We start from the raw sequence: 13741 nt of genomic DNA on the forward strand, positions 1-13741 counted from the left end.
GATGGCATTTTTATTAAATATATTGCTAGGTTATTGGGAATGTTCTAATAATCAGAAAATTTCATTCCTCAATCACACAACCTAAAGGAGAGTTTAGCCCTCATCCTCTTAAATGACTATATGCCATTAAATTGTTTCAGGGAACACTCTTCTAAAAAGAAGCTCTTTTGGTGTACTTTGCCCTTTGAGAGTGAGAGAGCCTCTCTGGCACTATGGATGTTCGCTGTGGAAACTGCATTCTCCAGTCTTTCCTACTACAGTTCAGCTATAGAAAAAGTAGGGCATAAGTCTCATTCCTGGACTGAGGCCTCCAAGTTTCTCCCTGAGAATGTGGGAGTTCCCTTATTCTTCCATTTAATAGGTTTGAAACAGACATTCATGTAGAGTTAAATGATTTGCTCTTGGCTGAAAAGGTCATATAAAAGGGAATCAGAGACAAAGATGTGTCAGAATTCTCAGATTCCCACATCACTGCTTGGCTTCCGGAAAACAACAATCCTTCTTTAGCTTTTTTAATTTGTGCTTCTCCTAACTGATCCACGTGGTGACCTATCCCCAGACTCCTTTTAAGCCCATGTAGACTCTGACAGCAAGCAGACATTCAAATGATTACATTCTAGGGTTAATGTGGGATAAAAACAAATCTTCTTTTCATTTAACATATATAAGTTTAGGAAAACAAGTTTAAAACGTAAACAGTTAAACAGAAACCTTTTAAAAATAAAATTAAGCATTTAGTGATGGCAAATGTTATTACCATTTATAATGCTTTAAAGATCATTATCAATTACCTTTCAAATGAGCCCAGTAAGAAATGTCCCAGCAGTGACTTGGACCTATACTGAACTTGTAGAAAATCCATTAAGTGAGTAGGGAATGAAAAACAATGCTGAGATAAGGGAACCACCTTCATACAAACACATACCATACATACTTTGTAAATTACCTGGATATCTTCTAGGCTTTCAATGGCTTTACTGGGGCATGCACTCAGAGCTTTAGTTTTGGGTGGCCCCATAATGAGTGCAATTGGCAATCATAAAGTTAAGAAAAAAAATAAGTGAACCAAGTATCTTATCGTATAGTCAATCTATCCTGGTTAGTTATATCTGGTCAGAAAGAAATCGAAATGTCAAGTTTGTTTTTGGCAAATATGAAGACATCTAACATGAAATAGCTTTATCAATAATAAGCTCTTTGTATATGCAATTTAATATTAATAGTGAAGATTATTTGGCCCTCTCCTTGCCCCCTCCAAAGCTACCCATTCAAAAACATACTAGAGAGAAAGAGGAAAACTTCCATTTTCAGTTAAAATTTACATAAGATGTGGACATTTCCTACCTATATACTTAAAAACAATTTTTACTGCAATAAAAGTCCTGTCACATTTCATGTAAGCAGGAATTAATTTAGACACGAGTTATTATACAAAGGAAAAGCAATGCAAAGAAGCTCACCTATACTAACCTATACTATGTGAGGTAGTTAAGTGCTGCTTTCCAAATTAATACACCAGGAACTAGAGAAGATCCAGAACTTGCCTAGGACAACATGAGATAGCCAAAGAAGAGTCAGGGTGCCCATTAGTTTGACTCAGCCCACCCATCGATCGGCCAAATACATTCTCAGTGCTGTGGCCTTGACCCAATGCCCATTCACTCCCTCCCTGTCCACATAATTAAATTAATCTGTAGTCTAATGGGAACCCTTTAAACATTATACATATGAGGGGCGCTTGGGTGGCTCAGGCGGTTAAGCATCTGACTCTTGATTTCGGCTCGGGTCATGAACTCACTGTTCATGAGATTGAGCCCTGCACTGGGCTCTGCACTGACAGTGTGGAGCCTGCTTGGGATTCTCTCCCCCCACCCCTTTCTGCCCCTCCCCAGCTCATGCTCTTTCTCAAAATAAATAAATAAACATTTTAAAAAAATTATACATATGTAATGCCCTTGACAACTAAAAAAAATAGGATATTGACATACTTAACAATAATGTGGTCTTGATTCATATGCTCAGGAAATTCAAAATTCTGGTGGAAACTGAAGTACAAGCCTAACTGTATACTATAGCAAAAAGGTTACTTTTTCTTCAATAGTGTAATTGCCAAAAAAAACTTAATATTTTTTATGTAGATGAATGTCTGACTATGAACTATATTAAAACTACTTCAAAGGCTTCTCCTTCCCCCTAACAATAACAAACATGCTACAAAATATTGTTACTAAGCCTGCCTTCTCCTGTAATGGTCTCCTGTTATCTTCTTCCAGGAAAACCTGAGCCACAGTTAAGACACACTTTCAAGATTCAGAACAGATAATGAATTCAGTCCCAACTCCTAGGCCCAAGTTTTTCTTGTAGAATACTTCCCAGAACTCATACAGCTTTGAGTTTCTTTAAATACAGCTTTTGGTATTTGTAGGTATAAAAATGGTCACATCTCTTACTACATTCTGAAATTTTAAGCTAGAGAAAATTTTGTCCCCAAATTTAATTTTTTAATTTTTAATTTTTTCACTCTTCTTCCAACAGAGGTCAAAATCCAGGTTAATTATATGACGTAGGTAACAAGTGATCTCCATCTTCTCTAGGCTTCTGATCAGTTTCATAATAAAAGTTTTGATTAAAGCTCTTCCCTGCCATGAAAAAAACAAAGAACAATTAATTGAAAAAGCAAGAAATGCTCTGAAATTCACTTTTGTTGTAATACATCACCAACATATGGTTCCTAAGATCACCAACATTTTCTATTTTCTTTCTTTGCAGAAAGTTGTCCTGTGCTTTGCTGAGCTAAAAAACAAACAAACCGCCTCCGCCCACCAAAAAAAGCCCCACTCTATCAAGACCATGTAATGTTTTTATGAATCCTAAATCCAGTCTATGAACATTTTCTTGGGCTACTGGTAGATGAAAATGCTGAGACTAGGGGCGCCTGGGTGGCGCAGTCGGTTAAGCGTCTGACTTCAGCCAGGTCACGATCTCGCGGTTCGTGAGTTCGAGCCCCACGTCGGGCTCTGGGCTGATGCCTCAGAGCCTGGAGCCTGTTTCCGATTCTGTGTCTCCCTCTCTCTCTGCCCCTCCCCCGTTCATGCTCTGTCTCTCTCTGTCCCAAAAATAAATAAACGTTGAAAAAAAAAATTTTTTTTAAAAGAAAATGCTGAGACTAAGTGAAATTGAAAATGTATGAATTTACATACCTAACATTTTTTCAATGCCATCTTTCCTCAATGAACATCCTTCTTAAGGTTATAGTGTTTATGTGGACTTTCTTTTGTTTCACTGGATCTTCTTATTTAAATATTCTTTGCCACATGGAATTTTTTTTTTGTATGTTTCAAAGGCAGTTACAAGAAACTGAAGCATGTAATTAATCTATGTGTCACTAATTACAGTCTCCTGAATCCCTTCTTTGAATGTCTTAGCCTAAATGAAATGCATTTTTAATTGAGAGAACACATTCAAGCAGGTGGCTCCAAGAGGCTTATAAAGAGTCTTAGGAAAGACAAAAACATCAGTTATGTTCTTTCTACTGGATACCACTGAAATGGAGCCATAGGCAATCTGCTGGCCAGAGTTGTAGGGATGAAGGGGAGTCCTGGTTTTTAAAAGGCAGTTTCCTGGTATATATATACAATGGAGTATTACTCGGCAATCAAAAAGAATGAAATCTTGCCATTTGCAATGACGTGGATGGAACTGGAGGGTATTATGCTAAGTGAAATTAGTCAGTCAGAGAAAGACAAAAACCATATGACTTCACTCATAAGAGGACTTTAAGAGACAAAACAGATGAACATAAGGGAAGGGAAACAAAAATAATATAAAAACAGGGAAGGGGACAAAACAGAAAAGACTCATAACTATGGAGAACAAACTGAGGGTTACGAGAGGGGTTGTGGGAGGGAGGATGGGGTAAATGGGTAAGGGGCACTAAGGAATCTACTCCTGAAATCATTGTTGCACTATATGCTAACTAATTTGGATGTAAATTTAAAAAAATAAAAAATAAAACAAGTTTAAAAAAAAAGAAAGGCAGTTTCCTGGTAATATGGCTCTAACAACATTCAATAAGGTTGGCAGCACCTCCCAGGGACCAAGTCAGATGTTCAGAGATTTTTAAAGGAATCTCTACTATGTACTTGGAATTTAAAAACCATCTTCTTCAGTTTCCTTAGGTTCTAATTAATCCCTTCCTATCAGAGAGGAACCATAAGTGAAGGACTGCTTATCAGAGCAAAGGGATTCAGAGCAAAGGGGCAGAGGCTCCCATCAAGGCCATGTGTGTTATCATGACGCTTTATCAATTTCTTCTGCAAGCATGCATGAATTGCTGTGGTTTCTCTCTTCTAAAAGCCAGGCAAAGATATCTGGCCTCAGTGGAACCCCATCCATGAGGAAGTACCTTTATGAGGGCAGGAACAAATATCAAAGCCAAATTATATCTCAGTCATCATATATTCAATTAATGCCCACAATGGCCTCTCTATAAGATAGTTTATTATTTTTTTTTTTATTTTTTTTTTTTTGAGAGAGAGACAGAATATGAGTATGGGAGGGACTTAGAGAGACGGAGACACAAAATCTGAAGCAGGCTCCAGACTCTAAGCTGTCAGCAAAGAGCCCAATGCGGGGCTCGAACTCATGAACTGTGAGATCATGACCTGAGCCAGTCGGACACTTAAATGACTGAGCCACCTAGGTGACCCACGATAGTTTATTTTGGTAACATAAGTATGATTATGGATCCTGAGGAACAGAGAAAAATAGTTACAGAATTTGCCCAAAATGCATGCTGAGAAAAACAAATGGAAAGTGAAAGAGGGAAATGTAAGATTAACTTGATAAAAGCAAGAGATAAATACTTTAATGAGATTTGTGTAATTCAAAGCATACTGAAAACTGTCTACCAAGACAGCAATGGAAGGAAACATTGAAATGTGTGAGGATTTTTGGCTGCTCAAGTGCTTTTCATAGAAACTGTCCATGAAAAATATTTTAGAGCATTAAATCACAGGTGTTCTCTGTGGTAACAAGAGAGAAAATACAACATAGCCCAGGAATCTCTAGGTCAGAACAGATAGTTTTAAATCTTCTCTACCATTTGTTATCATTGTGATCTTAAGTCCCTTCATGTATCGGCGGCTTCCCCTCCTCACTTACCAGTTAATAAGCATTGGTTATCACCAGAACCCATGTCATGAGGACAGGAATTATGTTATGTACCCACACTGGTGGCACTATTCTAAGGCACAGCTTAAGAACCTGCATAAGAGACTGTAACAAATGCTTACATTTGATGTTCTCTCACGAAAGCTACAAACTCAGGATCATTGGCATACAGTTCCAAAATTCTCATTCTTTCTTGAATTTCCTTAGAAAAGAAAAAAACACCATTAGAAAAACCCCAGCAGCTTTTTTTGAAGGAGTTCTCATTTTTTATAAGGAAGTGTGGCTTTCTGGGCTACCCAGGGGAGAGCTATAGGACAGAATGGCCTTTTCAGAGAAATTAGAGTTTGGTTACTGCATGAACCACTCTGGATAACTCAGACATATATTCCTAAGGAAAGGAGGGAGGAAAGAGAGAGCATTTGCTAATAATGGAAAAAGAAAGCACTGGAGGGGGAAATTAGATATAGCTCAGAATTGCATATCCCCTGCATACCACATCGACTGGAAGATACCATGAGGTAAAAAACTGACCAGGAAATATTTTTCACTCTTTCTTAAGGTCCATGTACTTTCGTGTGTATGCATACACACACACACACACACACACACACACACACACACACACATACACACACACACACACACACACACACACACACACACACACACAGCAGCAGCAGCAGCAGCAACAGAAAAGCAAAGTTACCTACCTCTTTGGAAAGCTCACTGTTCTCATACATTTGCCTGATTTCTTCCCTGCTCAGACCACCAATCATCTCTCCACTTGCAGAGCTGTAGAAGGGGTTGTGAGGATAGGTCCCCTCATACTGCTCGGGTCCAGTCACATGGCTTTCATATGCAGGGTACTTCACAGCATTTTCAATTGATGAGAGGCTGTCAGGCTGCCTGCTGGAGCAAAAAACAAAAGTATGGTTGATTGAGGTTTTTCAGACCCTCAACTACTTCAAAGACTATTTACCTGAAGCACGATTTCTATTGGGCAAGAAAAAGAGGTGAGCTGGATACAGATGTGGGGAGGTAACTATGAAAAATATTCAGATCAATCTCAAATATTATTTATCAGGTGGTATCATTATCATTTCCTGAACTACATGGCAAGTGCCCTATGGAATGACTGTTCATGTCTTATTTGTCTTTATTTGCCCCAAAATGCTTGTCAATAAATGTTGATGGGGAAATATGTCCTTCACCGTACAGTATTTCATTAAATGAATACAGTTCCATCATTCCCAGAGTATGCAAGTCAAAATCAGTATGCAACCTGAGTTGCATCAGTAAACAGAGAATTTGATAGAAAAGTAAATACAGGGAGACCTCAATGAAATTCCATTCAGATCTAAAAATATTTACTGAGCATCAATTATGTGCCTAGGATTGTTCTAGATGCTGATGACACAAAGAGTTTGTTGGAACCCTGTCCTGAATACACTCTAAAGCAAAATCAGAATTAATAAAAAAAAAAATGTAACAACAATGATGGAAGTATGTCCTGGGTGCTCTAGGAACCTAGGAGAGGTGTCTCCCTAGCCATGCCAGAGAATGAGGACAGGTAACCTGAACCTGAAGCGAAAGATCTTACAGACTCGAGCAGCACAGAAGCAAAGTACAACCAAGGATCATGATCACATAACAACTAAAAGGTCTTTGAATCTCTATCCTACTAGGAAGAGCAGGTTTCATTTCCCCCATTAATGAAGCTACTAAACAGAGAAACAGATTTTAGTTCTTGTCAGATTCTTACCCAGATTTACAATCTAGCTAATTACCACTGGTAAGAGACAAAAGGGAACAAACTAACAGATCTGGTCTTCACACAGGGGTCTCACCTCAGTTCCATCACCCTTCTAATTCCTCCCCAATGGCAAAACAGGCCTTCTGGCCACATTCAACAATGACATTCCTTCAGTGTGTCTTGAGATTCATGAATGCCTTCCTGACTTTGCTCATGCTCATTCAATTAACCACCACCACCCCCCCAGGAAACACATACCCTCCTGTCCAGCTAAATATCATAACCATCATTAAAACTTCTAAGACACTCTCCCAGGCCAAATGAATTAATCCCTCATCTAGGCCCCTTAGCATCTTATTCATACTCTTGTTTACGTTTGTTTCCAATCTGACATCCTTTGAGGATAGGGACCATGTTTTTATTCAACTTTATAGCTTCCTCTCCTCCAACCAGATCCATATATCCAATAGGGCATTTAGTAAGTACAACATAAATGAATAAAAGGAGTATTTTATTCCATTAGAGAGCAATTTTCTTTATATACCTGCTGAGCCTCTCTCTCTCTCTCCTAACATGACGAGTCTGAAGAGTCCTGACGAGGAAGAAGACAACAGCAGACGAAACGAGGACAAGTCCAACCACAGAGGCAATGGTGATGCCTATTACCAGGGGCTCAGACACAAACTCCTCACAGTGCTCACCTCGGTACCACCAGTTCTCACCCACCCGGCATCTGTAATGAGAAGAGATAAAGTCCAAAACCAGAACCACTGTGCTGAAAACAACAATGGCAGAACCTTTGGCAGGACCGGGGAAAGGTAGTGAAACAAATACTGACCATGTGAAGCTTCAGTAAAGGAGTGAACATAACAGGTTAAGTGATCATACAATTTAAGGTTGTGATTAATGGCTGGTGCAGACCTGGCAGGTCTTCCATGACGATTTGTAAATGACTAAATAAAAGACTGACTAGACCGAAAGAAAGTACTCTATTTAACTTTCTTATTTATACTTAACAAAACACAGGCCCATGAAGGAAAGTGACTATGAGATCACACAATTAGTCAGCAACAAATCTGGGTCTAGACTCCAGTCTCCGAACTCCTCATCTCCTTTCACCACACTGCAGAGATTCCCCCAACCCTGAGGCCCCAGGCTTGGGCAAAAGTGTCAATTCCCAGAGCAGCAAGAAAATGACTGCTTTTCAAAATAATATTAATTTCTCTGGAAATCAGCAAACTATTTTTCCTTGGAGTTTTCTAGTTCAACTTTATACTTTTTCATTCAAAAGAGTCTGATCATCCCCACCTATGTCCTCCGTGTCTGGCATCTATACCAACATTCGCCCATTTTGACGTTCACAAACCATCTTCTTATTCATGTTTCTCCCATTTATTCTAAGCGTTTTCTCCATTTACATCCATGTGACTAGTTGTTGTGTAGTTCAGAGGTTGACTAGTTCTGTTTTGTTTAAGGGAAATGAGTACAGGAAAATGGTCAGGCTACCTGAATCTGCTCGTCTGTCTGTGGACTTTCTTAGGCTCTGCCTTTTAAAAAAATGGATCTTAGGAACTTTATTTTTGAAATATCAGTAGGACCAAGAGCAGCTCAAAGCCTTTAACAACACATCCAAGAGGACCACAAACACTTCACAGTATAAAGTATTAATCTTATGCCTAACAACACAGCGAACACCAACTACTGCAAGTACTCTCCAAGTAAGACATATTTAAATAATGTTTTTCTTATAGCTTCCTAAAAGTATAAAGTAAAATAACCAATTGAACTGGGTATAATTCAGGCCTATTAACTGACCCAGGCTTCACATGAGAACTAGATGGCATCCATCTATTGCCTAGATATAACTTTTATAATAAATATTGCTATGATTATCCTAAAGTCATAGGTGTAGACAATGACTACAGAGGAAGTTATCTATAACCTTGGGAAGCCAAAGTCTCTACGCAACATACCTACAGATGGCCCCATGTCCAGGCATAATGTCACACTTTCCATCATTCAAGCAGAAGTCAGGCTGTAGGTCACAGAGACTCTGACAGGGCAGTTCTTCCACACTCAGGTACCCAGGGTAGCATCTGCACTCTGCTTCTCCACTCCAGGGGTTGACTAAACACTCAGAAAATTCATTGCATGCCTGAAACTTGCAAGGGTTGGCTTGATCACCTAAAATATCAAACAAACCAGAGAATTATACAAGAAAAGGCAAAATACAGGGGCTGGGATACATGAAGCCCCTCCAGTAACACTCTCCCACTGCAAAGTACCAGAGGGCAACCCCATTCCTGAACCATTAAAGTATACCATCACCACCAATACCACAAAAAATTCTCACCCATCCTTGGATTGATGAACTTTTGTCAAATTTTCTGAAACCCAGAACTAAAGGATAAAACCCAATGACCTGTTTTTTTTTTTACATGTTTTATCAAAGAAGCATGTGGAAGCCTTAAAACACATGCCATGTAATTGTCAATCTAAATTCAACATAGTTTTCATATATCATTCATTTGCACCAACCCTAACCTACTATAGTAGTTACAGTACTACCTGTGTTCTGTATACAATGCTAAATGCCAGTTCTCCACACTGAGAACATGGGATGAGGAAACAGAGCCCAGAGAAGAACTGATAGGAGCCTCAGGGGTGGATATAACCCAATAAGAGTAGCTAAGAACATCTGAAATTTGCTGAAGCCAATGTGAGAAAAATAAATCAGCCCTACACCACCTGAGGCCATTCCCAATAATATTTTGACTTCAGTAACTATTTTTCTTTATTAGATGAGAAAAAATAAAAATTTTAAATAATTATGACAATAACAAGTCAAAAGTGATACAAGACAATGACCATGATGGGTCTTCTATCCTACCGAAGAACATCCCGCTATATGTCTTCACTGATAAACAGCAATCTGTGAGTGGCAAATGGTGACACAGATACCAAAGACAGATGAAATAGGTGGAAATGATCCATAGACTCATCTAGATGAAAAATCATGAAGTTTAGCCAAAAGGCTAAGGGGAGCTAAAAAAAAAAAATAAAGAGCATAGTCTCTGTTTCCAGAGAAACTAATATGGTTTTGAGAATCAATGATTTTCTTGCTGCTCTGGAGATTAAAGATACCCTGCACAAATCTGTGGTCTTGGACTTTGGATCTCTGCAGCTTATTTTCCTTTATCCTATGAAGGAATGCGGAGACAAACGCAATTGAATAGTATAGCCCCCAAAATTCATGTCCACTCAAAACCTCAGAATATGACCTTATTTGGAAACAGGTTCTTTGCAGATGTGATCAAGTTAAGATGAAGTCATATTTGATTAGGGTGGACCCTAACCCAATAACTGATGTCTTTAAAAGAAAAGGGAAATTTGAACACAGAGACACAAACACACAGAAAAGAAGGCCATATAAAGATGGAGACAGAGACTGGAGTGATGCATCCATAAGTCAAGATCATCGAGGACTGTCGACAAACACCAGAAGCTTAGAAGGAGGCAAGGAAGGAATTTTTCTTAGAGCTTTCAGAGGAAATGTGGCCCTACCAAACACCTTGATTTTGGATTTCTAGCTTCCAGAACCATGAGAGAATAAAGTGCTATGTTGTTACAAACCAATCAGTTTGTGGTTCTTTGTTATAGCAGCCCTAGGACATTAATATAGGAGACACTGATAAGATGCTCTTATAACAAGGAGAGCATCCAAATGTGATGACAGATGGGCAGTTTCTATATGCAGGATTCATCTGTGTATTTCCTAAGTCTACACATCTTTACCCTAGTATTCATTTTGTCACTCTGTAATCAGAAAATAATCTAATCTTAGACTTGAAGAAAAGGAGTGTATATAGGGGGTGGGAAGGATGGTATTGTGTGGCTCCCTTTTGTTGATAAAAGTTCAAGAATTTCTGAAACATGATGTGAAAACAAGTAAGGCAAGAGACAAGTCAGCCTTGTCTCTAGTCCATCTTGGGATAAAATAGTGTTTTAATTGGAAGTCTTTTAACTAAAAATATGCATGCTATAGGAAAATACCTACTTAGAAATTTGAAAACTTCGTGGCCATTCTATATGGGTATAGGTGAATGTTTTTGCAGGAGGGAGGGAAGGAAAATAGAGTATAAGAGGAAAAAAAAATCTTGCTCCCTTTTGCTTCCAGACTGAGAAAAACCAAGACTAATATATAATCATGTAAATAAAAGGCTGTAGTTTGGAGGTCTCTTTCTAGGTCTTTGTGCGGGTTGAAGGTGAGGATGCCCAGAATGCATGACCCTCTGTTTGGAAGAATCAAAGGTAGACTTAGAGCTCAGCTTAAGATAGGAGACAGGATCTAAATTGTAGAATGAATACATTCTGGTTTTTTCCCAATAGAATGCGAAGAGAAGGATTTATGGGTTCAGGAAAATAAGAGTGAAGGAAATATGAAGAGGGTCTGGAAAGATAGCAAGAGCAGCCAGAATAACATGGTAGCTGACTGGGTCCTGGAGAAAAAGTTGGCCAGTAAGAGATGCCTTTGAAAGATTTGCTGAGGAATTTAGGATGGTTAAGCCTAATAGTAATATGCTTAAGCCACCTGCAACGCTACAATAAAGCCTCTTCCATCACCCTCATACCATCGGCAAATATCTGACAGAATCAACTACCTTGGGTTAGAGGTGTTCTGGGAAGTGAAAAACGGGACTGTGATCTGTGTTGGGTTAACATAAAGAACAACCACATGGGTCAAAGTAAATGTGAGACTGGAAACAGCTCAACTAACTCAGAGCTGGAGATATTAAGAAATATTTAAATTCCCGGATAATTCCTAGAGATAGTGAGAGTGAGAAGGCCGTGAATGCAGGTTTTACACTGCACAAGGGAGAGGCTGATTCCAGTTCATTTGAATATTAAAGGAAAAGGTGACCCTATAAACCTAGATGACTTGCCATGCAGCTGACATGTGAGTTACACACAAAACTGAAGTGAACGCACTTCTTTATTGTAATTCTCTCTATTTTTTATTTTTTCAATGTTTATTCATTTCTGAGAGAGACAGAGACAGAGCAGGGGAGGGGCAGAGAGAGACGGAGACACAGAATCCAAAGCAGGCTCCAGGCTCTGAGCTGTCAGCACAGAATCTGATACAGGGTTCAAACCCATGAACTGTGAGTTCATGACCTGAGCCAAAGTCGGACACCTAACTGACTGAGCCACCCAGGCGCCACTATTATAATCTCTTTAAAAAGAAGTAGAAGGACTTTTGCAAAAGTTGTATAAATCATAACTGTTTGTATTTGTGTGGGTAGTCAAATGTTTTTGCATGGTTTTTGTTTAATCCTTAGACTAGCCCCCATGAAATATATAGACCAGGTAATAATACTATCCCCATTTAACATATAAGTACTAAGCCTCAGAGATAAAATAGCTCATCTGGAGTTACACAAATGGCAAACAGCAGAGCAGAGGCAAGAAACCAGGCCTTCCAAATTATAATTAATTTCTTCTTCCACTGCCCCACACTTTCCTCATTTTGAATGAATGATGTTCCTTCAAAAATTTCAAAGGGAAGAATGTTTGCTTTTCTCCCAGTTAAAGAATAGTGTTGACTCCCAAAACAGTTTGAGAGTAAAAGGCACTAGAGAAATACAAACCTAGGCATTTCACCTTACTCCTACTCAAAATCACTGTTCTCTCTATGGAAGGAAAAAGAGAACAAAGTTTGAGGATCCAACAGTATCCTCTGCATCCAAGTGTTCCAAATAAAAACAATGGTTTATTTCAGCCAGTCACAGTATTTTTGAGTACCTCTTACATGCAAGATACTGTGCTAGGTTTGGGCCAGAAAGTGATTAATAAATCAGACAAGTCTCTGTCCTTGTGGATAGCTCAACTGGAAAAATAGCCACAAAGCAACTATGTGCATAAATAATCATTATTACAAAAGTTATACACTCTATAGCAGGAAAGAATATTATATTACAGGAAAGACTAAAAGGAAAGACCCAATCCAGATTATGGGTGAGTCAGTGAAAATCTTGAGGAAAAAAATTTGAACTGAGGCATAAAAGGTGAACAGAAATCAGCAGAGAGGGGAAAGAGTTTTAGGCAACAGGGACAGTAAGTATATGCAAAGTTTCTTGCAAGTTTCTTGAATCTGAAGAAGTAAAACAAGCTAATTTGAGTACAATATGGTGAGCAAAGAAGTTAGTTTCACTGGATGATACGGGGGAAAAAATAGGGACCAGAGCTCATGGCTATTGAACCAGGCAGCCACTGAAGATTTCAAGTAGGGAAGTGAAATAATCTGATTGATGTTTTAGAGAGAGCACCCTGGCTGCGGTCTGTATAGGGGAGGGGAATAAGACAGGTAGTGGGGAAACTGGTTCAAATGAGAGGTGATAATGAAGTACACAGATTTAAGACATATTTAGAATTTTCAGAATTAATATAAGTTTGGGGGTGATGGAAACTGAGTTATCAGAATGACTTCCCAGGTTTCTGGCTCAAGTAGGTGAGTGAATATGGCTTTCATTTCTCAAGACAGTGAAGCTGACAGAAGGATTCAATTTACTTAAAAGATGCCTGCTTCGAATTCTGTGTCTCCCTCTCTTTCTGCCACTCCCCTGCTTGTGCACTCGCTCTCTCTCTCTCTCTCTCAAAAATAAATAAGCATTAATAAATGTGAAGAGTTACTGACATTTATATAAGATTTACAATAATGGAAATGGATAAAACAGCTTAGGAAAGTAATATAGAAGGAAAGAGAGTGCAAATCTTTTGGGTTTGGCAACTCAGAGATGAGTAGAGCAGATCCAGGGG

At 38.8% G+C, this 13741-nt stretch overlaps 1 protein-coding gene across 3 annotated transcripts in view; it reads right to left on the bottom strand.

Annotated features, from left to right (window-relative positions):
- Positions 1 to 1886: 1886 nt before the first annotated feature.
- Positions 1887 to 13741, bottom strand: part of IMPG2 (interphotoreceptor matrix proteoglycan 2) — an 81368-nt gene continuing 69513 nt past the window's right edge. For 2 of the 3 annotated variants that reach the window (XM_045501857.1, XM_045501855.1), the window contains 5 exons: positions 8899 to 9109; positions 7470 to 7658; positions 5883 to 6081; positions 5295 to 5374; positions 1887 to 2639 (listed from right to left, as the gene is read on the bottom strand). In XM_045501857.1, the coding sequence (XP_045357813.1) occupies positions 2627 to 2639; positions 5295 to 5374; positions 5883 to 6081; positions 7470 to 7658; positions 8899 to 9109 (692 nt within the window). In that variant the 3' untranslated portion in view covers positions 1887 to 2626. The remainder of the gene's footprint in view (positions 2640 to 5294; positions 5375 to 5882; positions 6082 to 7469; positions 7659 to 8898; positions 9110 to 13741) is intronic. The other variant, XM_045501856.1, reaches the window with a different exon arrangement.

Source organism: Leopardus geoffroyi, chromosome C2, assembly GCF_018350155.1.
Source record: "Leopardus geoffroyi isolate Oge1 chromosome C2, O.geoffroyi_Oge1_pat1.0, whole genome shotgun sequence".
NCBI lineage: Eukaryota > Metazoa > Chordata > Mammalia > Carnivora > Felidae > Leopardus > Leopardus geoffroyi.